The sequence below is a fragment of the Furipterus horrens genome, unplaced genomic scaffold (assembly GCF_987537825.1).
Source record: "Furipterus horrens unplaced genomic scaffold, mFurHor1.1.pri manual_scaffold_2, whole genome shotgun sequence".
In the NCBI taxonomy this organism is placed as follows: Eukaryota; Metazoa; Chordata; class Mammalia; order Chiroptera; family Furipteridae; genus Furipterus; species Furipterus horrens.
Window position 1 is genome coordinate 151,814,496 of NW_028327172.1, and position 27,449 is coordinate 151,841,944.

Consider the following 27,449-nt stretch of genomic DNA (forward strand, 5'->3'; position numbering starts at 1 on the left):
AATGATAATGAGACACAACAACACAAAATCTATGGGATACAGCAAAAGAAGTCCTAATGAGGCAGGATAGTAAGAAGTTAGGAAAATTCCTGGGCAAGTGGAATGGGGAAACTAAGCCATGAAAATCAAACAAACATATTCACAAAATCACCTGAACTCATGTTGTGAAATCTTTCTTACACAAAGTAAAAAACCACACACTATAAGGCTGGCCTGAGGCAGATCTGCTCCTAGTCGATGCTTATCCAGTAATACTAAGAGGGAAATACATAGTATTACAGGCCTACCTCAAGAAAGAAGAAAAATCTCAAATAAACAATCTAAATTTACACTTAAAGGAACTGGTTTTTAAAAAAATAACAAAGCCCAAAGTGAGTAGAAGGAAGGAAATAAAGATCAGAGCAAAAATAAACAGTCGAAAAATACAATACAAAAATTAAAATAAAAATCAGTGAAACCAAAAGCTGGTTCTTTGAAAAGATAAACAAGACTGATAAATATTTAACCAGATTCAATAAGAAACAAAATAGAAAACACACAGTAAATAAAAGAGGAGAAGTAACAACTGACACCAAAGAAATATAAAGAATTGTAAGAGAATATTATGAACAACTATAGGCCAACAAATTGGACTATCTGGAGAAATAGATAAATCCCTAGATACATACAATCTTCCAAAACTGAATCAGGAAGAATTAGAGAATATGAAGAGACAGATTACAACTAGTGAAATTGAAGCAGTAATCAAAAAACTCCTAGGCTGGACTGCTTCACATGTGAATTTTACCAAAAATTCAGAGAAGCACGAACACCTCTCCTTCTCAAACTATTCCAAAAAATTCAATTGAAGGAAAACTCCCAAGCTCATTTGATGAGGCCAGCATTATCCTAATTCCAAAACCAGTTAAAGAAAATGATAGGCCAATATCCCTGATGAACATGGGTGCTAAAATCCTCAATCACGTATTAGCAAACCAGATCCAGCAATATATTAAAAAAATCATACACCATAATCAAATGGGACCTATTCCAAGGATTCTAAGTTGGTACAATATCCACAAATTAATAAACATGATATATGACATAAATAAAATGAAAAACCACATGATCATATCAACAGATGACAAAAAGCATTTGATAAAATCCAGCACCCATTTATAAAAATTCTCAGGAAAGTGGAAATTAGAGGGAACATCCATCAACACAATAAAGGTCATATATGACAAACCTATAGCCAACATCATACTCAACGGGCAAAAATTAAAAGCATTTCCCTTAAGATTAGGAACAAGACAGCAATGTCTGCTTTTACCATTCCTATTCTACTTAGTATTAAAAGTCCTAGCCACAGCAATCATACAAGAATTAGAAATAAAAGGCATATAAATTGGAAAGGAGAAAGTAAAACTGTCATTACTTGCAGGTGAGATGATATTATACATAAAAATCCTTAAAGACTCCACCAAAAAACTATCAGACATAATAAATTGGCAAAGTAGAAGGATACAAAATCAATACTCAGGAAACAATGGTATTTTTATACAACAATAACGAACTATCAGAAAGCGAGACTAAGTAAACAATCCCATTTACTATTTCAACAAAAAAATAAGGTACCTAGGAATAAATTTAACCAAGGAGGTAAAAAGACCTATACTCGAAAAAGAAAGAAATTGAGAAAGATACAAATACAGTCGTCGTCGGCAGCCGTCCGTCTCGAGAGACGATGGTGTAGCTTCTTAAGAGTCTATCTGCACCGCCGAGAATGGCTGTGCAGTCCGACTCGGGAGTGACACGGTATCTGTCTCCTCTCATGTTGAATCGACATCTTGCGATGACGCTGGAGTGTCCTCTCCAGTGAAGCTGAAGCTACAGAGCCTGGGCAGGGTGATATGGAGGGTCTGCTGTTGCCCATGCAGCAGACCCCCCCTCTCTTCGCAGCTGAAGGATCCAAGGGAAAGACGGAGTCAATACAGCTTGGCTTCAGGTGCGCCGCAGGAGTTGCCGGTGTTGACTACAACGTCAAACCGCCTTAGGGACTCCGGCTCCGGATTTTCTGTCGGGGTTTACTCCCTTAGCCTTTCCCCTGAAGAGGTATGCCGCAAGGCAGCGGAGGTTTTTTGGAGTCAAGAGTTTTCCTTCTCTGAAGTGCCCTGACTGGAAGATCGAACCAGCGACACTTAGCTCGCAGGCCGACGCTCAATCCACTGAGCCAAACCAGCCAGGGACAACAAATACAGTATTCCCTCACTTATCACGGGCAATTACATTCTAGACACCACCACCCCCCCACGATAGGTGAAAATCCGCGAAGTAGGAACCTTACATTTATTTTAGTATTTATATGTATTTTAAGGCTTTATAAACACTTCCCACACACTTATAAACTGTTCCCAGTCCCTTATTAACCTTTTCCACATTTTTATAAGTACTACTTATGTTCTTAAACATATTCTACACTCTTAAACCTACATAACTTTAACAACATACGTATACAGTACCGCAAAATCCCGCAATATAGCGAGGCCGCGATAAGTGAACCACGATATAGAGAGGGACTGTAAGTGGAAGCATATACTGTGTTCATAAATTAGAAGAATTAACATCATAAAAATGTTTATACTATCCAAAGCAATTTATAGATTCAATGCAATCCCTATTAAAATAGCAATGGTATATTTCACAGATCTAGAACCAATATTCCTAAAATGTATATGGAACCAAAAAAGACCCCAAACAGCCTCAGCAAACTTGAGAAAGAAGAACAAAGTTGAAGGTATCAAAATACCTGTTATCAAACTATACTACAAGGTCATTATAATCAAAACAGCCAGGTACTGGCCTAAGAACAGGCATATAGATCAAGGGAACAGAACAAAGAGCCCAGAAATAATCCCACGTCTATATGGCCAATTAATATTTGACAAAGGAGGCAAGAGCATACAGTGGAGTACAGACAGTCTTTTCAATAAATGATGCTGGGAAAATTGGACAGGTACATACAAAAAAAAGAAACTAGACCATCAACTTATAATATACACAAAAATAAACTCAAAATGAATAAAATACTTAAAATGTAAGTCACAAAACCATATTTCAGGCATCTCTCATAGCAATATTTTTGCCAATTTGTCTTCTAGGACATGGGAAACATGTGCTCTGTAAAAGAAAATGTCAACAAAATAAAAAGGGAAACCACTGTCTGGAAGAACATATTTTCCAATTATTCACCTGATTATAAGAAGTTACTTTCCAAAATATATAAAGAATTTACACCACTCAACACCAGGAAGACAAACCATCCAATTTCAAAAGGGGCAAAGGACCTGAATAGATACTTCCCCAAGGAGGAAGTACAGATGGTCAGTAGACATGAAAAAATGCTCAATGTCACTAATCATCCAAGAGATTCAAATTAAAACCACAATGAGATATCACCTCACAGCTGCCAGAATGGCTACCATCAATAAATATCAATGAACAAGTGCTGGCAGGATGTGGAGAAAGGGGAACCCTAGTGCACTGCTGGTGGGAATGCACATTGGTGCAAGCACTATGGAAAACAGTATGGAGTTTCTTCAAAATATTATCTTTTGACCCAGCACTCTCACTTCTAGGAATATATCCTAAGAATCCTGAAACACCAATTAAAAAAAAAAAAAAAAAAAAGCACCCATATATTAATAGCACCATTATTTATAATAACCAAAATCTGGAAACAACCCAAGTGTCCATCAGTAGATAAATGGATCAAAAAGCTGTGGTACATTTACACAATGGAATACTACACAGCCATTTAAAAAGAAGGAACTGTTACCTTTTGCAACAGCATGGATGGACCTGGAGATTATTATGCTACATGAAACAAGCCAGTCAGAGAAAGACAAATACCATATGATCTCATGTATATGTGGTTCTAATGAACAATATAAACTGATGAACAAAATAGAAACAGAGGTATGAGTATATGGAATAGACTGACAGTTGACAGAGGGGAGAGGTGTTGGGGGCCAATAGATGAAAGAAGGTGAAAGGATTAGCCAAAGAACATATATATGTATAACCCATAGACAGAGACAACAATGTGGTGATGGCCAGAAGAAAGCAGGGCTGGGGACCAGGTCGAGGTGGGTAAAGGTTGAGGGGTGGGGATGAGAACATCTATACTAGTGTCAACAATAAAGTAAAAAATGCATAACAAATGACATGTAAGTTTACTTTAATACATCAGTGTACAAGACCTAAGACTAATGGATAATAAACACCCGAGTATGAGTACTCATTATTTGAATACTATATTTTTAAAAGTGGTAAACTGCAATATTAAAATAAAAATAACAGGTGGCTTCAAATTCAGAAAAAAATGTAACATATCAATGTTTAAGAACAAAATCACTATGCACAGTAATAGCTTAGCCCGATTTTAACCATGGAATAGAGTCTGGAGACCCATTTATTTGTAACTTATGAATCCAAATCTGAGCAGGCCAATACTCATAGGAAGTTACAGGTTTAGTTCTAAGTGTTCTTCTGAACCAGTTCAGCCAAAATTCAAGACTGAAGACAAGTTGCTTTGATCTTAAAGGCTACTCATGAAACATAGTCTATATAAGATATGTACATATGAAATAATATGAATCTATGTACATATATGAATTATATGAAATAATGTGCACAGTCCTCAGGCATTACTACTAGTACTATGCCACTTTTGAAAAAGTGAGGTTGTAGAAACTAACTTTTTATAAATTTGGGAGGCTTTAAGTTCTTCCCATAATATGTGCTTTTCCAAATATATATCTATCTTTTTCTAGTGATGATAAAGACAGTATTAAAGACATCATCCAAAAGAAGAAAATATGAATACTTTGTCTTAGATATATTATTTCTAGAAACTGTCAGAACTTTGGTGTTCTTTAATTTTTCTTCAAATGATATCGCTCATTTTAGTCTGGAATTCTACCTGGCCATATTTCATACCTGGATTTAGAAATTAAACTGGACTAACATTATTATCCTTGGAGGTAAGATACACTATTTAATTAAGTCAGCAATGATCTTTACTTAAAAATCAGAAAACTGGAGAAATAAAGCAGCAATGAGACTATTAGGGGGGCAAATAATTGTGTTTGCAGTTGTATAACACACAAACAAAATATGGACAAATATGCCACAAAATAGCTTCTAAGATACACTATTCTGACAGCCACCCATCCTCCTGTCCCAGTCAACAATACATATTAAGGTTACTGATCAAGATGGCGCCATAGGAGATACGGTACCAGCATCCTCCCACAACCACATCAAAATTACAACTACACTATAGAACAACCAACATTCAGAACCTCCTGAACGGAAGTCCTACAACTAAGAATATAAAAAAGAAGCCACATAAAAACTGGTAGGTGGGGCAGAGACATAGAAGACACTGATCCCATAGCCATATGTGGCAGTTAAAAATCGGGAGGAATATCTAGGCTGTAGTGGTCCCTCCTGAGGGGCAAGGAGCTACAGCCCCACATAAGGCACCCAAGCCCATGGTTCCAGTGCCAGGAAGAGAACTCCCCATAACTTCTGGCTGTAAAACCCAGGGAGGATTGTAGCTCAGTGAGAGAGAGCACTGCTCGTAACTGAGGTGTTCCTATTAAAGGACCTGCATAGACTTATTCGGACTCATTCCCTCAGAGCTCCTACACTCAGGCAGCAGTTTGAAAGGCACTAGGGACACATGGGGAGGAAATGAACTGTCTGGCATCAGGGTGAGAGCTGGGGGCAGCTTTCTCCCTGACAATAGTGCTGGCAGAGGCCATTGTTCCTTTTCTGAGCATCACCCCCCCCCCACACACACACACAAAGAACTGGCAGGCAGGTGCCTATCTGAGATTACATCAGCCTAACAGTGTTTGCCCTGCCCTAGTGATTCCAAGACGCTGCCCCACCCAACTTGCAAGCCCACCCAAGCTGTTTCCTGTGGCTTTTCCATATGAATGACCCATCTTGGCTCATGCTTAAGACTTCCCTAAAATCCCAAAGTAAGCATCATCTGGCCTCAGTGTGCCCCTCATCTCTTGCTAAGTGGCCCCAGGCCCAGTAATAAGAGCAGCTGGCTTTGGTTCACAGATTAACATCTCTTGGGCACTTCCAACACCAGCACAAGCAGCAGTAACCTGCAGATTGCTTTGTATCTCAGGCCGGCTGGCCCTGGGCAGAACATAGACAGCGACTAACCTTGGCCTGCACCCCGTGGACAGTTTCAGACTATGTCAAAGCACCACCCAACCACCTCCACAAGCAACACACTCAAGGGGCAGACTCAGTGGGTACCAGAGTCCTAATAAAGTAAGTCCTGCTCAGTGGGGTGGGTCCCTACACAGCTGATCCTCCAAAGCAGTAGCAGCCAGTCCTACAGCCAATCAACTTAGGGTGTAAGAAATCTCTCCCACCAACGTGCCAATAGCAGTCAAGGCTCAACTATAACAGAACAGTGTACAGAGCCCACACAAGAGGTGCACCTAGAGTGCCTAGCTTGGATGAACAGGGAGACTGTAACACTGGACCCTACAGAACACCTACTACATTAGGCCACCTACCAAGACAGACAGATGTTGAGGTTCTACTTGATACATAGAAACAAACACAGAGAGGCTGCCAAAATGAGACAAAGAAACATGTCCCAATGAAAGAATAGAACAAAACTCCAGAAAAAGAACTAAACAAAATGGGGACAAGCAATCTACCAATGCAGAACTCAAAACACTGTATAAGGATGCTCAATGAACTTAGGGAAAGAGTAGATGAACTGAGAACTTCATCAGCATAAAAAATGGGCATGAAAACCATAAAAAAGAACCAGTCAAATACAAAGGATATACTAACTGAAAAGAAAATAATTTATAGGGAACAACAGTAGAACAGATGAAGTCAAAGATCAAAATAATAATCTGGAATATAACAAAGCAAAAAATACCCAATCAGAACAAAAAAAAAGAAAAAAGAATCCAAAACAATGAGGACAGCATATGGAACTTCTGAGACAAGTTCAAAAATACCAACATTCACATCATGGGGGTGCCAGAAGGAGGAGAGAGAGCAAAAAATTAAAAATCCATTTGAGAAAGAGACAGAAAACTCCCCTAATCTGACATTCAAGACCAGAAAGAGCAGAGTCCCAAACAAGATAAACCCAAAGAGGCCCACTCCAAGACATATCATAAGTAAAATATCAAAGGTTAAAGACAAAGAGAGATCTTAAAAGCAGAGAGAAAAAAGCAATTACTTACCTACAAGGGATGTCACCCCAGAAGACTGTCATCGGATTTTTTAACAGAAACTGTGCAGGCCAGAGGAACTGGCAAAAAATATTCAAAGTGATAAAAAGCAAGGAAATGAAAGAGATATGAAGAGCTTCCCAGGCAAGAAAAAGCTACAGAAGTACATCACCAAGAAACCAGTATTATATGAAATGATTCCAATGCCAAGGAAGGCATACCCCTATGGCTCGGATGTGAGAGCCGAGGGTGTGGGGATGGAGGAGGAGGCTCCCGGTCTCTAAACACAGAGTAAACGGTAGGTATCCACCATGGACCTCCACCCCCACACAAAATTCCAGTGTGGTGAGAAGGGTCACCCAGTTCTGATGAGTACACGGGGCTCCATCCCCTATAACACAGGAGGTGTGATAGCCCCGCCCAGGAAGCAAAGGTAAACTCAAAACTGTCAAGATGGCACAGTTCACAATAGAGATCCCAATCACACAGCTGATCAGACAGCAAATACCTAACTAATAAAGCAGTAGATAGAAAATCGTTCTGAGGTACAGTTCAGAGCTTTGGTTATAAAATGCTTACAGACCTGACAGCAGATCTTAAACAAGATGGGGAAAGAATGAAGGCTAGTCCTGCTGAAATAAATGAAAACACATACGAAACTAGTGGTGAGGGAAAGTAAATCAGGAATCAATTCAACAAATTGAAACTTAGGGAAGGAACAAACAATCTATCAGTGCAGAAAAAAGAAACAAAAAGTGAGGAAAATGAGGAGAGGCTCAGAAACCTTATGGGACAGCTATAAGTGGGCCAACATCCAAATCATAGGATTGCCAGAAGGTGAAGAACAACAACTAGGAATGGAAAAATTATGTGAAAAATAATGAAGCAGAACTTCCCGAACTTGGGAAAGGAATAGACTTGCAGGTCCAGGAAGCACAGAGAGTTCCAAAAAAACTGGACCCAGACAGAACCACACCAAGACACATTATAATCAAAATGTCAAAAATTAAGGATCACGAGAGAATCTTAAAAGCAGCAAGAAAGAAGAAGACAATTATGCACACAGGGGTCCCAATAAGACTATTAGCTGATTTCTCAAAAGAAACTCTGCAGGCAAGAAGGGACTGGCAAGAAATATTCAAAGTAATGAAAAGCAAAAACCTACAGCCACGATCACTCTATCCAGCGAAGCTGTCATTCAGAATAGAAGGGCAGACAAAGTGCTTCCAGGACAAAATAAAACTGAAGGAGTTCATCAGATCCAAACCACTGATACATGAAATATTAAAGGGACTTGTTTATGAGAAAGGGTCAAAACTATGAACATTAAAATGAAAACTGTATCACAACCAACAACAGAAGCTAGGGAATCGAAACAAAGGCAAACTAAGTAGGCAATGAGAGTGGGAAAAGAATTATAGGTATGGGGAACATTTTCGGGGGAGGTCAGCAGGGAGGGTGAAGGGGGGAAAGGGATGGAGATGGTACAGGAATTAAGTATAGTAGGAGGGAGTGGAGTAAACAGAAAGATGTTGAGAAGAACTATATGCACAAACAATAGGCACATAGAGGGAAGGGGGTCACTGGGTGGAGGGCAACAAAGGGAAAAGAAATTGAAACAACTGTAACAGCATAATCAATAAAGCATATTAAAAAAAATTTTTAAAGCCCTGAGTCTAACGTATCTATTTTACAAAAAAAAAAAAGATTGCCAACTCACATCTGTATACTTTCAGTATATATCATGATGTGTTTACACTTCCCATTTATATAAATAATAAAATAGCTGAATATTCTCACTAAAAATTTCATTGTAAAATATGGTTTCATCTTATACTCTGCTAAGTACTATGTATCCAACAATTATAAGTGAAGAAACAGTAGAGGATATTCATTTCCAAGATGGTGACAGAATTTTTTTCATGAGTGTATATTTCTTTCGTAGAAAAAAAAATCAAGATTAGGCAAAAGAGAAAGAAGAGCAAGTGAATGAATTAGTCAGTACATGAGCATGCACTCATATACACGTGTAAGGTATACACATCATTTTTAATCTGAAGGCACATAATAGAAAGTAAAGTTCTTCCAGATTTTCATAATCCAAATCCTATAGATCAATCTAGTCTAAAATATCTTAAATTAACTTTAAATTTAAGCTCTTACATAGCCCTAGCCACAACTTTGGGTAAAAATATAAGAAATAAGTATCCTCCTCTACATCTGCTAAGTATCCCAACTTTACATATAATTTCTAAGCATTACAGCAAAGGGGAAAGTCTAATAGAGAAGGGTGGAATAAAGTTCTTATCCAAGAACCCTAGATAATTCAGAATGCAAAAGACCCAGCAATAGCACTGGTCAGATAAGCCAGCTAAGAAAAGCTTGAATATACTAGCTGACTCCTAAAAATGATTATAAATATTCTGAAGACCAGGAATAGAATAAAAAACTGATCCTCTAGGAAAGGGACTATCAAATTTAAGAGGAACAGTGTATCCTCAGCAGAGTAGGCTAAAGAATTCAGATCATTCCTGATGCTTCCACAAATACCAAGAGTCTTTTTCAAGAGCAATTAACATAATTCTGCCACACTAAAAAATGGACATTGGCAACAAACAATCTCCTTCTTAAAAGCCTGTTGGGGTGTGGAATAGGGGGAATGGGGCATGGTACACAGAAAATTACATACATTTTTTTTCTCCTAGGTTGCTAATATTACATCCACATCAACACAGACACATTAATATATACACATATTTAGGAATAAAAGTTTAAAGTATTTATACATTTTTTCGAAGCCAATTATGAAAAGCATGTATATTTTTTATTTTTAAATACTCATTCAGTAGTGAAAGCAAGACATGGTATGCACAACACAATATTATAATATTAGTCTAGGATTCAAACGGCTCAATTAATAAGTAATCAAGTTTTAATAGCTTCTTGAATATAGCCTACTCCACAGGTAAAATTCTGCCCCAGGTTTGGTATGATACATAACTAATATTAAATATCCTATGAAAATTGTAATGCTAGTTACTAGCTAAGTAAATATATTAATTCTTGAAGAAAATAATCTTTATTAGCATTTTGCTACCCAAAATGTTTACTGGATAAGTAAGTTATTTGAGGTTAATGTAATATAAAAATGCTTACCTTTACACCATGGCCCACATCATCCAGAACTGTATAGTCAATAGGTTTCCGAATATACCTTACAGGTCTCTCCATATTTGCGGGTGCTATTATTTTGTGAGTTCTCGATGTATTCTTATTTGTTGTCAAAATACCAATCTCTCTTCGAGCCACTTTCTCTTTATGAATGTCCACCGTCTATATTTTAATATAAACAAGCAAGAATATATTATCAGGCATAGTAAATAATAAATATGATGTCCATATACATTGGATCATATATAGGTTGGACCATGAGACTATCACATGTCTATTTTCCAGTGAATACTATATCTTTCCCTTCAAAATTAGGCAAATTAATATCCTCAAGACTCAAAACAAGGAATACCTTAAAGGTAATTAAAAGCACAAATTAAATTAATGGATTTAATTCTAAGCAATTTTCTTTCCTAAAGATTTGGTGTTTGTGGGAAGGGAGAGGGGTGACGCTCTGAGTAGCTTACACTTTATGTATTGAGAATGCGGACCAGAAAAAAAAAATCAATAATTAGAACACAATGACGTAAGTGCAATAGTGACACATATCAGAGTAAGATACCAAGCTAGGTTGAGATGGGTTCACATAAAGGCTTTATAGAGTATGTAGGTTTTTAAGAATGAACAGAAGTATAAGAGGCAAATATGGAAATTATTCAAGGAACAAAGAACTGCACTTTGCAGACAACAGTATAAGAGAAAAGTAAGAGAGCAGAAGTCACAGCCTACCTAATACTAGCCTTTATGGCTTATTTTTTTTTAATTTACTTGTGAACACTTAAGAACTGGATAGTAGTTTAGCACAAGAGATGTAACTGCACAACTGCTCAACAATTTAAACTCTTCCCCAATAACAAATTTAAATTGAGTGACATAATCAAATCTGCATTTTAAAAGATCCATCTGACAGTACTTTCAGCGAAGATGGAGGCGTAGACAGACACATTGCATCTACCTCCATAACTAAGAAGGAATACAACTACCTCAAAACTAGAGACAACCAGAAGTTCCAGAAAATCAAGCTGCTTGGAAATCCAACAAACAAATATATAAAGAAGAAATACTCATCCAGACAGGTGAGAGGGGTGGAGCAAGGGCGGAGAGGACGAGGTGTGGTGGTGGCAGCAGCAGCAGCAGCAGCAGCAGGCTGGCAGAAAGCACAGTTACAAGTTTTGAAAAGTAAGGAGGGACACCTGGTGCTGCATTCCCAGCTCTTCACCAGACCCAGAAGCTCATAGTCCCAGCACCAAGGAAAATCAAGCCTCATTGCTTCTGACTGTGCAAACCAGTGGGGGTTGGGGCGGAGGAAGAAACTGCAGGTCTCTCAGCAGAGTCCACTTGTTTAAAGGGCCCCCACGGTCCTAGAACATTCACAGACCCACTCACTTGGGAACGACGGCCAGGGCAACAGCTAGAGGGGCGCCAGTCCCATACGGAAGTGGGAGAAGTGCCTAGAAAAGGGGCGAGTGCTGGGCAGGCAGCATTGTTCCCTCTCAGCACCACAACGTGGTAAAACAGGTCACCCTGTACTGACGAATCCCTAACGTTCCACCCCTTACAATGTAACAGGAGCAACAGCTCTGCCTAAGACACAGAGGCAAACAAACACAGGAGCCTGTCAAGACAAGGAGACAACTTCTGGCCAAGATGGACCTAGACTGACATGCTCCATCTCCCTCCACAACTAACAAGGAACACAACTATTGCAAAACCAGAAATAACCAGAAGTTCCAGAAAATAAAGTTACATGGAAGTCCAACATATGAAGTTATAAAGAAGTGGTGCTTGTCCGAATGGGTAGGAGAGGTGAAGCTGAGGTAGAGAGGTCAAGCTGTGCTGGCGGTGGCAGCTGCGGTGACAGCGGTGGGATGGCGGTAAGAACAGACACTTGTATTTAAGGAGTGGCAAGAAGCACCTGGGAAGCACACCCGGCTATAGACTAAACCCATCAGCTCACGATTCCAATGCCAGAGAAGGTAGACCCCCAATGCCTCGGACTGTGAGGGCCAGAGGGTGTGGGGACGGAGGACGAGGCTCCTGGTTTCTAAGCAGAGAGTGAACGGCAGGAATCCACCGTGGACCCCTGCCCCCACACAAAATGCCACAGTGTGGTTAGAAGGGTCACCCGGTAGTGGCAATTGCACAGCGCTCTGCCCCACAGAGTGTAGGAGGTATGATAGCCCCGCCCAGGAAGCAAAGGTAAACTCAAAACTGTCAGGATGGCACAGATCATAATAGAGATCCCAATCACGCAGCTGACCAAACAGCAAATATCTAACTAACAAAGCAGCAGATAGGAAATCTTTCTGAAGCACAGTTCAGAGCTTTGGTTATAAAATGCTTACAGACCTGACAGCAGATCTTAAACAAGATGGGGAAAGAATGAAGGCTAGTCCTGCTGAAATAAATGAAAACACATACGAAACTAGTGGTGAGGGAAAGTAAATCAGGGATCAAATCAACAAATTGAAACATGGGGAAGGAACAAACAATCTACCAGTGCAGAAAGAAGAAATAAAAAGTGAGGAAAACGAGGAGAGGCTCAGAAACCTATGGGAGAGCTATAAGCAAGCCAACATCCAAATCATAGGGTTGCCAGAAGGTGAAGAACAACAACTAGGAATTGAACAATTATGTGAAAAAATAATGAAGCAGAACTTCCCTGACTTGGGGAAGGAATAGACTTGCAGGTCCAGGAAGCACAGAGAGTTCCAAAAAAACTGGACCCAGACAGAACCACACCAAGACACATTACAATCAAAATGTCAAAAATTAAGGATCACGAGAGAATCTTAAAAGCAGCAAGAGAGAAGAAGAGAATTATGCACATAGGGGTCCCAATAAGACTATTAGTTGATTTCTCAAAAGAAACTCTGCAGGCAAGAAGGGACTGGCAAGAAATATTCAAAGCAATGAAAAGCAAAAACCTACAACCACGATTACTCTATCCAGCGAAGCTGTCATTCAGAATAGAAGGGCAGACAAAGTGCTTCCAGGACAAAGTAAAACTGAAGGAGTTCATCAGATCCAAACCACTGTTATATGAAATGTTAAAGGGACTTGTTTAGGAGAAAGAGCATTGAAACTATGATCATTAAAATGAAAACTGTATCACAACAACCAACATCAGAAGCTAGGGAATCGAAACAAAGGCAAACTAAGTAGGCAATGAGAGTGGGAAAAGAATTATAGGTATGGGGAGCATTTGGCGGGGAGGTCAGCAGGGAGGGAAAAGTGGGGAAAGGGAGGGTGATGGACAGGAATTAAGAAGCATAGTAGGAGGGAGTGGAGTAGATAGGAAGATGCTGAGACTATATGCACAACCAATGGGCATGGACTAAGTGGGAGGATCACTGGAGGGAAGGGGGTCACTGGGTGGAGGGGAACAAAGGGAAAAGAAATAGGGACAAATGTAACAGCATAATCAACAAAGCATATTAAAAATAAAAATAAATAAAAGATCCCTCTCGCAGAGGTGTTGAGGATAGGCAGAGCAAGACTATAAGGCAGGGAGACCAGTTAGGCAATTATGGTAATCTAGGTGAAAAAGAGCAAGGATGTGAACTGAACTGAAGAAAGAGGGTGAAGGGTATTGTCACAAAAAAATAAATAAAAATTAATATTAATACTCAGTTAAGATTATGTTTCACCAGAATTTTAAAAATTGATTGGGAAAGAACTTGTAATCAAAAATGTTTTACCAACTCCAAAATAAGATACAGAAAGACAACTCTCCTTGGATGTTTAGCACTTTTCCACATCTTGCAATAAAAGACATTTGGTTCCCTTTGCTTTGGATACTTAAATATAAAGAGTCTTAAAAGAAATAGTGCCTCCTTGGAAAGAAAAATAAAGATTTATTTACTTTCCAGTATAATAATGTTATCATGCAGGGCAATGGTAAGAAAGGATTATTGCATGTTATAAAAGATCTGGTCCCCTAAGCAGGGAGTTCCTTTCTTTTAATACACCCAATTCAAAGCACAGCACCACTCAGCACTTTTTGCAGAATCCTATAAAAATTGGGGCTACTTAACTGGCACAAATGCTTACACTCTGACTACTGCTATTGCCACAAATAATGAAATCCTTTGTGTAACCCAAGAGTCTCATGTGTTCTAATAATACAGTAGTCCCTCTCTATGTCACGGTTCACTTATCACGGCCTCATTGTATCACAGGATTTTTTTAAATATTATATATAATTATTTATCGTGGATTTTTTGCTATATCGCGGGATTTTGCGGGTACTGTATATGTATGTTGTTAAAAAGTTATGTAGGTTTAAGAGTGTAGAATAAATGTAAGGTTCCTACTTCACCGGGGGGGGGGGGGGGGTGTCTAGTATCCATGATATTGTGGCAGGCTAACTGGTTAACTTGCATCAAGAGTGAAATCTCAAACCCTTCACAATTTTTGACAGTTTTTACAATGAGGATGGAATCTCAGTGAGACAACGCTTATTTGGCTAGTTAACAGAAATTGAGAGAAGTCCGTAAAAACTGTGAGTCAACATGTTAACCAAATTATATGGTGAACCAAGCAATGAATGGTCCTCCGCTTTATCACCTGTTAATGAGGCCGAATTGAGGAGGCAGTTTCAGGCTGAGGACGAGTAAGTAGTAGGTTCAAAGACAGCAGCCTGAATAATGCCCCACTTACTGTCAAGTCTCTACCAAGCTGATAATTAGCCTCAGCAGGTCTGTCCTGTGAGCACCTAGTACTAAGATTTGTCTGGTAGAGAGAGCAAAGCACATAAGGTTCCTTCCCCTGCAGAGAACTGTGTCTACATTGGCTGTGAAAGGGGGGAAACTGCAACCACTGTGATCAGAATCAGAAGATCTTTAGAACTTGGGCTAGTTTGGGAGATTTGACGCAGGGCACATATGCATGTTAAAGAAGAAAGGCAACAGCTGCCTATCTTACTGCTCAGCCTCTCCTGCAGTCTATCTTGTCAACATTCAATCCACTGAATGAGTAAAACGCTTCAGCATTTTCTGGCAGCAGGTCATACCTGCTATAGGAGAGCTGTGCCCCCTTCCAAAAGTTTCCAAGACAAACTCCCTATACCGAACTGGGTTGAAAACAATGATGAAGGTGATTCACTGAAGAATGAGAAACTCACCCAAAGAAATCTAGATGAATTCCTGCTATCAGTCCTGCCAGCCTTAGAAAACTTCCCTAATCCTTACATTGATATCAAGAATTTAAGAGATGTTATCGTGACAATGGAGCAGCAAACAGCCCAAATTAAGTGGATTCCTAAGAACAATGATGCCACTTCAGATCAAGCATAAGTCAGCCAAAATGTACAAACCCATGGCCCTATCAAAAAGCAATGTGGCTGTAGATGTTGAATAAAGGTATTGCTAAACAGCAATGGATGATGACAGTAATGACCTTGCTGCAGAATGCAGGGCTTTGGGTGGACCAAAAACAACATGGGTTTATTTGGTTGATCAGGATTGGGCTACAGTACCACTCAACATGAAAGTCAATGCACCTTGTTTACTGGTGCAGAACAGCTCTCTTCCAATCCCTCGCTACACTCCAACCTCAGCTACTTTAAGAGAAAGGTGAATAGGAGTTTGGTCGAGCTCTTCCAGTCTCCAAGGGGAATAGAGGACCAAACACACCTGTGTAAGCTTGATCACTAGAGGGGGTGGGGGAGTGAGGGGGGACTCAATATTTTATGGCTTTGTAAGATACCCATCTCTGTACTTATCAAAAAACAAAACACTAATTCAAAAAGATATATATGCATCCTCCCATGTTCACTGAAGCACTATTACAATACCCAAGATATGGAAACAACCTAAATGTTCATCAATTGATGAATGAATGAAGAGACACACACAATGGAATACTATTCAGTCTTTAAAAAAAAATCTTGCCATGTGTAACACCACTGATGGATCTTGAAGGCATTATGCCAAGTGAAGTCAGAGAAAGATACATAATGCATGATATCACTCATATATGGACTCTAAAAACAAATAAACAAGAACAACAAAAATAAGCTCATAAATAGAACAGACTGGTAGTTGCCAGAAGGGAGGGGTTGGTTGAAATGTGTTAAGGAGGTCAAAAGGCACAAACTTCCAGCTACAAATAAGTCATGGGGATGTAATGTACAATATGGCAACTATTATTTAATAATAATGTATTGCATATCTGAAAGTTAAGGAGATAAATTTTAAGAGTTCTCACCACAAGAAATTTTATAATTATGTATGGAACAGATGTTAACTAGACTTATTGTGGTGATCACTTAAAAATATATACAAATATTGAATCATTATGTTGTACACCTGAAACTAACATATGTTATATGTCTATTATTATACCTCTATTTTTAAAAAAAAAATACATAGTAAAAATTTGTTTCCATCTGCTTCCATTACTTTAATCCCAGTCAATTTACTCTCATTGCTCAACCTAGTTATTGCAATAGCAGTCTAACCGATCCATTTGCATCCCATCTAGCCTCTTTCCAATCTGTTCTCCATTATGTAACCATGGTGATCTTTACAAAAACAGTTCACAAAGATATATGCACCCATATGTACACTGCAGCATTATTCACAGTGGCCAAGACACGGAAACAACTTAAGTGTCCTTCAATAGATGACTGGATAAAGAAGATGTGTACATACATACAATGGACTACTACCCAGCCATAAAAGATGAAATACTGCCATTTGTGACACCATGAGTGAATTTTGAGAATATCATGCTAAGTGAAGTTAAATCAGAAAGAAAAATTTAAGAACCATATGATTCCACTCATATGTGTGATATAAACTGAAAGCAACAAATAAACAAACAACAAAAACAAACAACAAAAACTCACAGACAAGGAAAACAGCATGGTGGTTACCAGAGGGCAGTAAAGGGTAACGAGGATAGAATAGATGGTAATAGAAGAAGATCTGAGTTTGGGTTGTGGGCACACAATGCAACATACAGATGAAGTAGCATGAAAGCATACACTTGAAATCTACATAATCTTATTAACTGATGTCACCCCAATTAATTTTTAAAAGAACAGTAAACTTGAGAAAACAAAACGAAAATAATTTAAAGATATTGAACCTGCTTAAATCCTATTAAAAGAACATCCCACATGGTTCCTAGTCTTCATGGGAAAAACAAATTCAAAATGGCTCAGGTCTCTTTCATATTTCTCATGCATCACTGTGTCGACAATTCTCCTTAAAAATCATCTTTTTTCACCCTTCCTACTTCCCTCACACATTGCAAAACTATTCAGGACACTATCTCAAATTATTTGAAAATTCTTCTCTGAGTCCACTTGTTCTCTAGTCTCCCAATTAGGAATCATGAAAAGTCCAAATCACAATCCATCCAGCAATGCACAACCCTCCACATGGAAGAGTGAGTGAATAAAGCATGTAGGATGAGGGGAACAGGCTTGGAATATTTATATAACAGCACTATGCATATGTTCATCATGACAAAGTTAACTTTTCAAGGAAATAATTCCTTCACTTACTTGAATTCCCTTACTTCCACACTTTTTTCTTCATTTTTAAATAGCAAAAGAAGCAGTTCAATATAAAGAAAATTAGTTTTCAATTCTAATGTACTGGAGATAAAATTTAAGAGTTACCAGTGAGGCAGACTAGAAGGCCCAGGTGATCACCCTGTAGCAAACCCTGGATCTACAAAGCACAGCTGAAAACCCTGGTTGTACACACACACACGGTATCAGAAAACCTAGGCGCCTTCACTTACTAGTTGTGAAATTTTATACAAGCTTTTAAACTAAGATTCCATTTTGCTTATATATGTAAGGGGTAAAGAAGCCAGTTACTCTCAAACCAGTAAGAGATAATTAAAAGATGAATCATGAAAAAGGGAAGAGGAAATGACATTCTGTAGCTCCTCACAAATATCTCTGGGATCAAAAGGAGGAAGACTGTGATCACCAAACACAGAGAAATGGGAAGATGTAACTAGGAAACTTTGCAAATAAGTTGGAGAGAGACCTATAACTAGATTACCCTTAGTTCATCACACCCTGAGTTAAGTAGTTAATCGTTAAGACTGTGAACCCGGATTAACCAGTAACGGAGAAATGGGGGAGAAGGAGAGGGGAGGGAGAGCTAATTGTGTTAGTATAAAACCAGTTTACTTTGTCTACTTAGCACCCGCATGCCCCTGGCTGGCGGTGCGCCCGACTCTGCAGACTCGTGAATAAACACCTCACCTTGCTGCTGAAGTCCTGTGTCCTGGTGTTTTATTGTGAGCGTTTCTCATATATAGAATGGGGATAAGATACTATTAGAACCTATAATATTGCCTGAAACAAACGTACAAAAAAAAGTAACCAAATTTCACTCTAATTTCACACTATCCAATCTCCAACCAACAATTACGGTAAAGTCTTTCTCAATGTTAACAAAAAAACATGGACATTTTACCCTCAGTATTAGAAATATAATGAATGTTGCCCTGACTTGTGTGGCTCAGTTGGTTGGGTGTCATCCCTCAAAGCGAAAGGTCACCGCTGGTTTGATTCCCAGTCAGGGCACATGCCTAGGTTGCAGGTTCAGTCCCAGTAAGGGGATGAGCAAGAGGTAGTTGATTGATGATTCTCTCTCACTTACATGCTTCTCTCCCATTCTCCCTCCTTCCCCTCTCTCTAAAAAACAATAAAGTTTAAAAACAACAAAATAACAACTTTTTTAAAAAGAAAGAAAGAAATATAATCAATCTGCTCTGGCCATATGACTCGGTTGGATTATCATCCTGTAATGGAGTAGGTCAAACCTAAGATCCATGGAAAGCAGGGGATCCCTCAAATCCAGCACTGAGGCTGAGTCCCCTCCTGCTAGGAAAGCCAGGGGGTCAGGGAGAACTGCCAAAGCTGCGGATTAAAATCACCCTGCCTTCTCCAAGGCAGGGAGGAGCCAAAAGAGCAGAAGGCACAATGTTCAAGGCACGCTGCATAACGAAGGTAGCTATCAGCTATAAAGGAGGCAGTATGTGTTACCCGGACAACCAGGCCTTCCCACCAGGGAGGGGCTATAGGAGACTTTGCCTCTTACTTGGTAGGACATGGGGCAAAGGCAAATATGGCCAACAATACCCCTCGCTGGTTGGAAAGCTGGACATGCCCATTGGCTTGCAGAGTGGATGGGATTTTGAGAGAGGACTTTTAAAACAGTCAGTGGGAGAAGCTCGCTCTCTTGGTTCTCGGGCACGGGTATGCTTGGACACTCTGGGTCTCTGAGATGGGAGCACTCCTAGGGCCAGCAGATGCCAGGATCACCAGGGACTTAGGCCCCGCATGGTTGGAAGCCTGCTCCTGGAGGAAGGGTCCCATGCTGGGACACAGGCCTCACTGGGCTCCAGCCTCTGGAACGCTATGATCCAGTGCAGTATGGCAGACAGGTCCTGGGGTCCTGGACTGCTACATAGAGACTTAGAGCAGCACACCCCAGATCCTGAAAAACAGAGCTGCTGAGAAAAGATGATGACTCTTAAATCCACAGGTGCACAATCCAATGAGGGCTGGATTATGCTCCCAAAGGACAGATAAGAAAATGGGGAACTTCTGGGCGTGGTTTTGGCTTTTAATCTTCTGAGGAGCAAGAGAAGTTCTGGATCTCATGGGAGAGAAGGTCTCAAAGCAGAAGTGCTCTCAGCTCCCCCAAATTGAAACCTAGTTAATAAAACCTGTTTCCTTCAACACAAATCTTTGAGTCATGTATCACAGTGAAAAGCAGCCAAACTCCATTCTGCACAGTAACAATCTCGTACACCAAAGGCTGCAAATCCCTGGCTGGGGCACATACAGAAGGCAACTGATCGAGGTTCTCTTACATTGATAGTGTGTGTTTCTCCCTGCCCCACTTCTAAAAAAAATCAGTAAACATGTCCTTGGGCGAAGATTTTTAAACATGTGTGTTTAGTATATATTTTATATAAACATATAAAAATAAATGTTGAACCTGGAGGACATCATGATAAGTGAACTAAGAAAGAAAAAAGAGCTGCATGATATCACGTATACACAGAAGGAAAGTAAAAAAAGGTAGTTACCAGGGGTGGAGAGGTATAGGAAGTGGAAAATCTTAAAAAGTTTGAATACAAAGAAGCAGAGTAGAAGGTGGTTACCAGAATCAGGGGGTGGGAGAAATAGAAAGATGTAGGGCAATTAAGTCTAGAGATCTAATGACCAGTTAATAACGCTATGTTGAACACAGCAAATATGCTAGGAAAGTAAATTTCAGATGGTCTCATCACCGAAAAAAAGGTAACTATGTAAGAAGATATGTTAATTAGTTTGACTCCGGTTATTTCACTATGTAATGTGTATCAAATCATGATGCTGTACACCTGAAATATATAAAATTTTTATTTTTAAAAACAAAATTAATAAAGAAAGATAATAAACATGAATTATGTTTAAATCTCCAGTTTTGCAACTAGCAATACTACCATTTTGGAGGACTCCTCAAAGCCAATCTAATAAGCATTAAGGTTCTGGAAGCTTGAAACTCAATAATTCCAATGTAAACATGCCATAAAAGCTAAAATTCACTTGAAAGAAGAAAGTAAATCTTACAGATGAGGATATCAATAGGACAAACTAAAGAAAAGATAGAAAACCAAGGACAAATCTGATACATGAAGATCATGCTTAATGATTCAGCAGCACCTGAAGGAGAAGTAAGAAAGTAAAAAAAAAGAATGTATATGAGATAAATTTAGAAGTAATGGATAGAACGAACATGTTTAGGGGGATTACCTTTTAGACATGAGTGTACTCCTGAAGACCTTATACATAAGTCAAAGCTCACAAAATCCAAGAACTAAGTTTAACATAGGACAGTGTTTCTGTTTAGTGCCCAAACATCAAATGACAACGAAATAAGTAGTTTAACAATGTTTTTGTCCAGTTTTTAAATTATGCAATGTTCATAACCTTTTTAATTTGAAGTATTCACATTTTTTAAATAATATTTTTATTTTTATTAATATTTTACATCGCGATTTTAGCACATAAAATGAAATTTTACTGCATGGGCTGATAACAAAGACATAACTGCAGTGGTCTAATACAGAACAAACAAAGCCTTTGAATTTGGGTAATATAAGAGGCAGAACCCAGAGCTAATATAACAAATCTAAAAAACTGTTTTAACAAATTCAATTTAACAAGTACAGATAATAAGAGTTACGAGAAAGTATAATGACAACAGGAAACACAATATAATAAAATATATGATCACAACACTAATAAAATCATAAATTCTATCCCCATCCAATTTAAATAAAGAAATAAGGAAACAATGAAATTGGAGTTTGAAAGATTAATCTGAAAAAAAATAATTATGTGGCCTTCAAAGCCAGGTACAACGCACTCCCACCTACTCATGACTACATAGCTCTCTCATTGCCCCACTCCAATCCAATGTAGTATTGATGTCAAATTTTTCCAGAATTATCTACTATGCTTCCCAATAAAAACTTCAACAGGGTTTTTCATAGTTTCAAAATGTACATGGAAGGGCAAAGGGGAAAGAATGGCTTAGACATGGATAAAATGGGGTAGGGGTCTTACCACTGACATTTATTACAAAGCTCAGTAAGTAAGACAGTAGGGTTCTTACATAGGGTTAAATAAATGGACCAAGTCAACAGAAGAGAGAACTCAGAAACAAACTTGATATCTTACAGTGATGGCACATTGGAAAAGAATGCACTATTCAAATAGGGTGACTAGTTTGCCACTCTGAAAATGGATCCCTACCTAACACCATAGAGGAAAAAAACAATTTCAGAACCTTTCAATGTAAATGCAAATAAGTGACATATTTATAATTGAAATACTACACATTAATGATAATAAATGAACTACTATGAATGAACTATATATGAAATAGATAAATCTTATATAATGCTGAATTTTCTTAAAAAATAAGCCATGCTAGACTATATTCAGAATGAACCTATTTTTATTAAACCCCAACTCAAACAAGATTAAACAACAATTACTTAGGGATACATATATAAGTGATAAACATCTTAAAAGGGGAAAATAATAAATATTCCCTAGGGGGTATGGAGTTGATAATTTTCTAGCTAACTCTGGTGGTGGATTAACAGATGTTTGTTCTATTATTACAAATTTTATAACATACATTATATTTATTCTTTTGAACATATTAAGCATAAAACAATTTTAATTGCACATAAAGTACCAACAGAGCACAGAGGAAAAAATAATCAATCTTCCTGGAGCAACATCAAAAGACTCCAACCAAAAAGAAACCTCATTTTAGCCAGCCATATTTGGCATGCCAAAAAGGAGAAAGAAAGGGGGCAGAGAAAAATTCAAGCAGAGGGAACGGCATAAAGAGAGTCACAGAGGCATGAAAATATAACACCTGCTCAGAGATAAAGAGAAAATTTTAAATAGCATGAATAAAAATAAGTTGAACTCTACTCTTAAAAGAGTTATTAAAGAAAGACTAATGAAACTGAAATACCAAATCTCACTATCTCTTTTTAAGAACCAAGCAGCCCTTTATGAGATTAGGAACTGAATAGACAAAATAAATTTTGTGGAAAGCAAAGGTTTCGAAGAAGCGATTAAAATATTCCAAGTGATTCTATTTAGAAAGAAGAATATTTTTTAAACAAATGTTAAAATAAAGTTAAATTTCATAAACAGGCAAGATTTTCAAGTTACCTTTTAAGATGATTATTTAAAACTACTGTACAGAAATGTTATTTTAATTAAGTTATCTTTTCTTTCCCTTACCAGTTTGAGGAAAAAAGAAAACATTCTTCTTTTAAAGATCCTCCAATTAAAAAAAAAATTATTTGTATTATCAAAATACAGAAAGGCAGGCAGGAAAGAAGTATGACATAGCAAAACTGCTTAATAATACACATATTTTCTATAACATCATATTAGAGGGTCGACTAGTCTCACAACTGCAAAGAACCTCATAGATAAGCTAAAAAGCACAGTAAATGTTTGCTGAAAAAATAACTACAGAATAAAAATTTTAATGCTCTGCCCTAAATAGAAAAAGAAGAGTATGAAATGGGTAGAAAAAGTGTGAGTCCTGAGAAAAGCCAAACAGAGAAAGCCTTCAGCCAAGAAAGAGACAATCTTCGTCTGTTACTGCTTATTTGGACCAGGCTCTGGAAATGGCCCTATGCCCAAAATTCTGAGTTACAGAGCTTTGTTCAATAAGCTTGAAACAAGGTCCCAATCAACTGTGAAGTTAACTTGATTCAGAATGACCTATATACACACTATAAAATAGTTCTATTTAGAAAAGATGAACTACAAAATGAGACTCTGGTGGAAAACATAATTATAAAACACTTGCATCAGAATTATTCTGAAATATTTAATCCTGGGAAAAACTAGATCTGTCCATTTTTTAGTATCACCCAATGACATTTTTTGTCTTCTCTTGCTTAAGAATATAAGACACACTTGTATTATAAAACAATGTTAAAAGGTGAAAGGATGAAGAATTTGTACATGGTAAGAAGTGAGCCATTCAATGATCGAGAAATAAAATTTTTAATTCAGTTAGCATAAAAATCTTCACTGTATTCAGATACCAAACAATGAACACACTTGACTCAATGAAAGTTGAAAACACGTCATGCACAACAGTTTAGTGGTAAACACTGAAAAAGATAACACGCGGAATTCTGTGATACTAAGAATTTAAAAATGGTCTAGTAATTGCCAGAGATATACTGTCTTGGATAATCCTCTATTTACTTAGGAGTGTTTGAAAAGAACTGTGCAGTTCAGAGAAACACATGGGCTATGTCAGTCAAAGCAACGTGTAGAGTTTTTGCTCTTGTTAACATTTTAACTCTCGAATTTCTTCCTTCAGAATGACTGCAACATGCTGAGGTTGGCTCTGACATTTACTACAAGTGCCATGCTGAGTCAGGTCATCACACAGTGTTAAGGTAGTGAAATACTATGAAATAGAGCCTTTCCACCCTTTAGGTTCACTTCAAGAGGTGCTGGTGGCTTTCTGGATTCTTGGTAATTCACGATACCAGTTGAAGACATCAATACCAATAAGTGAGAAGACTCTTGCCAGAAGTGAAAGGAAGGATCTGCCTGGTCATATAGTAAGTGGCATTTAATCTGAGTCGAGTCCTGCAGGACTTCTACTGGGTGCCTTACCAGCTGGACAACTGGTATTCCAGGGGCTCATAAATGATGGCGCTCACTCCCAAACTTGAAGCTCAGAGCATTGAGCATTTTCCTTGAAAGTTCAAGGGCTAGCACACAAGCTCCAGGTGTGGAATTTGCTCCCATATGTGTAACATTTTATAAATCCATCTGAGTAGATCATATTTAATTCCTTGTGGAAAAAGCACTGGAAACCTCTTTTTTTATAATAAATATTTTTTATTGATTGACATTAATTTATTGTTCCATTTATTTATGCAATTTATGCACTCAGTGGTTGCTTCTTGTATGTGCCCTCCCTCGCCAGGGATTTACCCCACAATCTTGGCATAATGGGATGATGCTCTAACCAACTAAGCTATATAGCCAGGGCTTGAAAACCTCTTTTTTAAAAGCCATTTGTGTGTTTTCCTTGAACTGTCTGTATCAAGACACGCTATTTAGAGATATCCATTACAATTTTGACTAAGAAATACTTTGTAAATACGTACACTTTCTTATTTTTCAGACAACTGAGTAAAATGTGCAATGAATTTTATATAAATGATTTTCAAATTGTTTGGTATATTTCCTCTAGGTTTTATTCTACTCAGAGTCGAGTTACTCTGATCAAACTATGCATATTCTGTGAATATGCAAACAGTAATATCCTGTGTAGGTGTTTTGAAACATTATTTTTCTAAAACCACTGTCTTGCTTTAGCTGTTAATGGGGCATTGTGAGGAACTATGCAAAGTCATCTTTGTTACAAACCTGTAGACCTGTGGCATTATTTAAAAAAAATTTTATTCCATTTGTGCTTGTTTTGTCTAGACATTTCTGTTGCTTCTAAATATGCTTAAAATGTGCTGGCTCTTATGGCTCAATTGGTTGGAGTGTTGTCCGGAAACCAAAAGGTCGTGCATTAGATCCCTGGAGGGGGCACATGCCTCAGTTGCAGATCTGGTCCCCAGTCAGGGCACATCCAAGAGACAACCGATAGATGTTTCTCTCTTGCACCGTTTCTCTTCCTCTTTCTCTCCCTTCCTTCCTTATCTCTAAAAATCAATAAGCACGTCCTTGGATGAGAATTTAACAAATAAATATGCTTAAAATATTTTCTTTCCTTCTGTACTGTACAGTTACTTATTTGTCATCATCTTGAACACAAAATGTATATTTAGAATATCTGTATAACTGTATAAAATAAAAAGGAATTATGTGATCACTACATTGTTTTTTAAACTGGAAATCATTTTGTTTAAATGAAAACCAAATTAAAATTGAATAAAATATGAAATATGAAAAAATAGAGGACACACTATAGAATACCCTACACAGTAACTATACATCCAGCTCAAAAAAAAACTGTGTGTTTAATTTAATAACCATTTTTTTATCCAAAATAGGACCTAAGAAAAATAAGAACTTTTAAAGGAACGTAAGATCCCAACTTATCTTCTAAATATCAGGTCATGAATTTGTACTTATTCCCCAAACCTACTACTCCTTACTAAGAATTAACTTTTGCTTTAATATTTCATAAGTGTCTCTCCCTTTCTAAAATGATAATGCATTTAAAATTCTGTCAAAATGTCAGGCATTATATAATTAAGGGCACAGGCTCAGGAACCAGATTGCAGAGACTTAAGAGACTACCATTTGCTAGCTGTGCAACCTTGGGCAAGTTACTTATCCACTCTTACCCTCATTTTCCTTAACATACAGATGAGATTTCAAAGCAAAAAACTATGTCAACGTCACACCGTTTTTATGAAAATTAAATACATTAATATATAAAAGGGTTTTTTAAATATTTTATTTATTTTATTTTTAGAAAGGGTAAGGGAAGGAAAGAGACGGAGCGAAACATCAAAGTGTGGTTGCCTCTTGCACAGCCCCAACTGGTGACGTGGCCCGCAACCGAGGCATGTGTCCTGACTGGGAATTGAACCAGCAACCCCCTTTGGTTCACAGGCCAACATTCAATCCACTGAACTATACCAGCCAGGGTTAAAAGATTTTTAACAGTGCCTAGTATGCAGAAAAAAAAAAAAAAAAAAAATCTAGTAGTTTTTGTAATATTATAATTTTATATTATGTTATTCTCTGTTCCCCAATCTGTATTCAAGTGTTTAAGTCTGAGTTTACTAGATAATAGTAAACCAGGTAAAGCTTATAGTTGATAATACAACTGGTATAAGCAATCTCAGAAATTAAGAATTGTTACTTGGTTCATTTAAGATATCATAGCTATATTAAAATGTAACAAGGAGTGGAAATTAATATCATCAGAAAAGAAAGGTCCAACACTTTGAAAAGATTTGGACTGTACTCCAAAGTAGCCCTTTCTGAGCCTCATTTCTTTCACATTCATCATAGGAGTATTTTCTTGGTACAATAACTCTTCTTACAAGTAATGATCACATTTGGGGATACAGAATTCCCTCACTTACCACAGGTATTACATTCTAGACCCCCCCGCAAAGTAGGAACCTTACATTTATTCTACACTCTTAAACCTACGTAATTTTAACAACATATGTATACAATACTGCAAAATCCTGCGATACAGTGAAAAATCTGCGATAAATAATTAAATATAATATTTTTTTTAATCCTGCGATACAGTGAGGCCGGGATAAGTGAACCGCAATATAGAGAGGGACTGCTATATTAACTAATCGGAATAGAAGCTACAACCCCAAATACCTGTAGAATGCCAAGCAATTTATCCTGAAATAAAAATATAGGGGGTGGGGGGAAAAACAGGTGAAGGGGATTAAGAGGTACAAACTTCCAGTTATAAAATAAAT

General features: G+C 37.9%; 1 protein-coding gene across 7 annotated transcripts in view; it reads right to left on the minus strand.

Annotated features, from left to right (window-relative positions):
* Positions 1-27,449, minus strand: part of ABI1 (abl interactor 1) — a 107,745-nt gene that overhangs the window by 28,919 nt on the left and 51,377 nt on the right. For all 7 annotated transcript variants that reach the window (XM_090266632.1, XM_090266630.1, XM_090266634.1 and 4 more), the window contains exon 3: positions 10,425-10,601. In XM_090266632.1, coding sequence (XP_090122758.1) covers positions 10,425-10,601 — 177 coding nt within the window. The remainder of the gene's footprint in view (positions 1-10,424; positions 10,602-27,449) is intronic.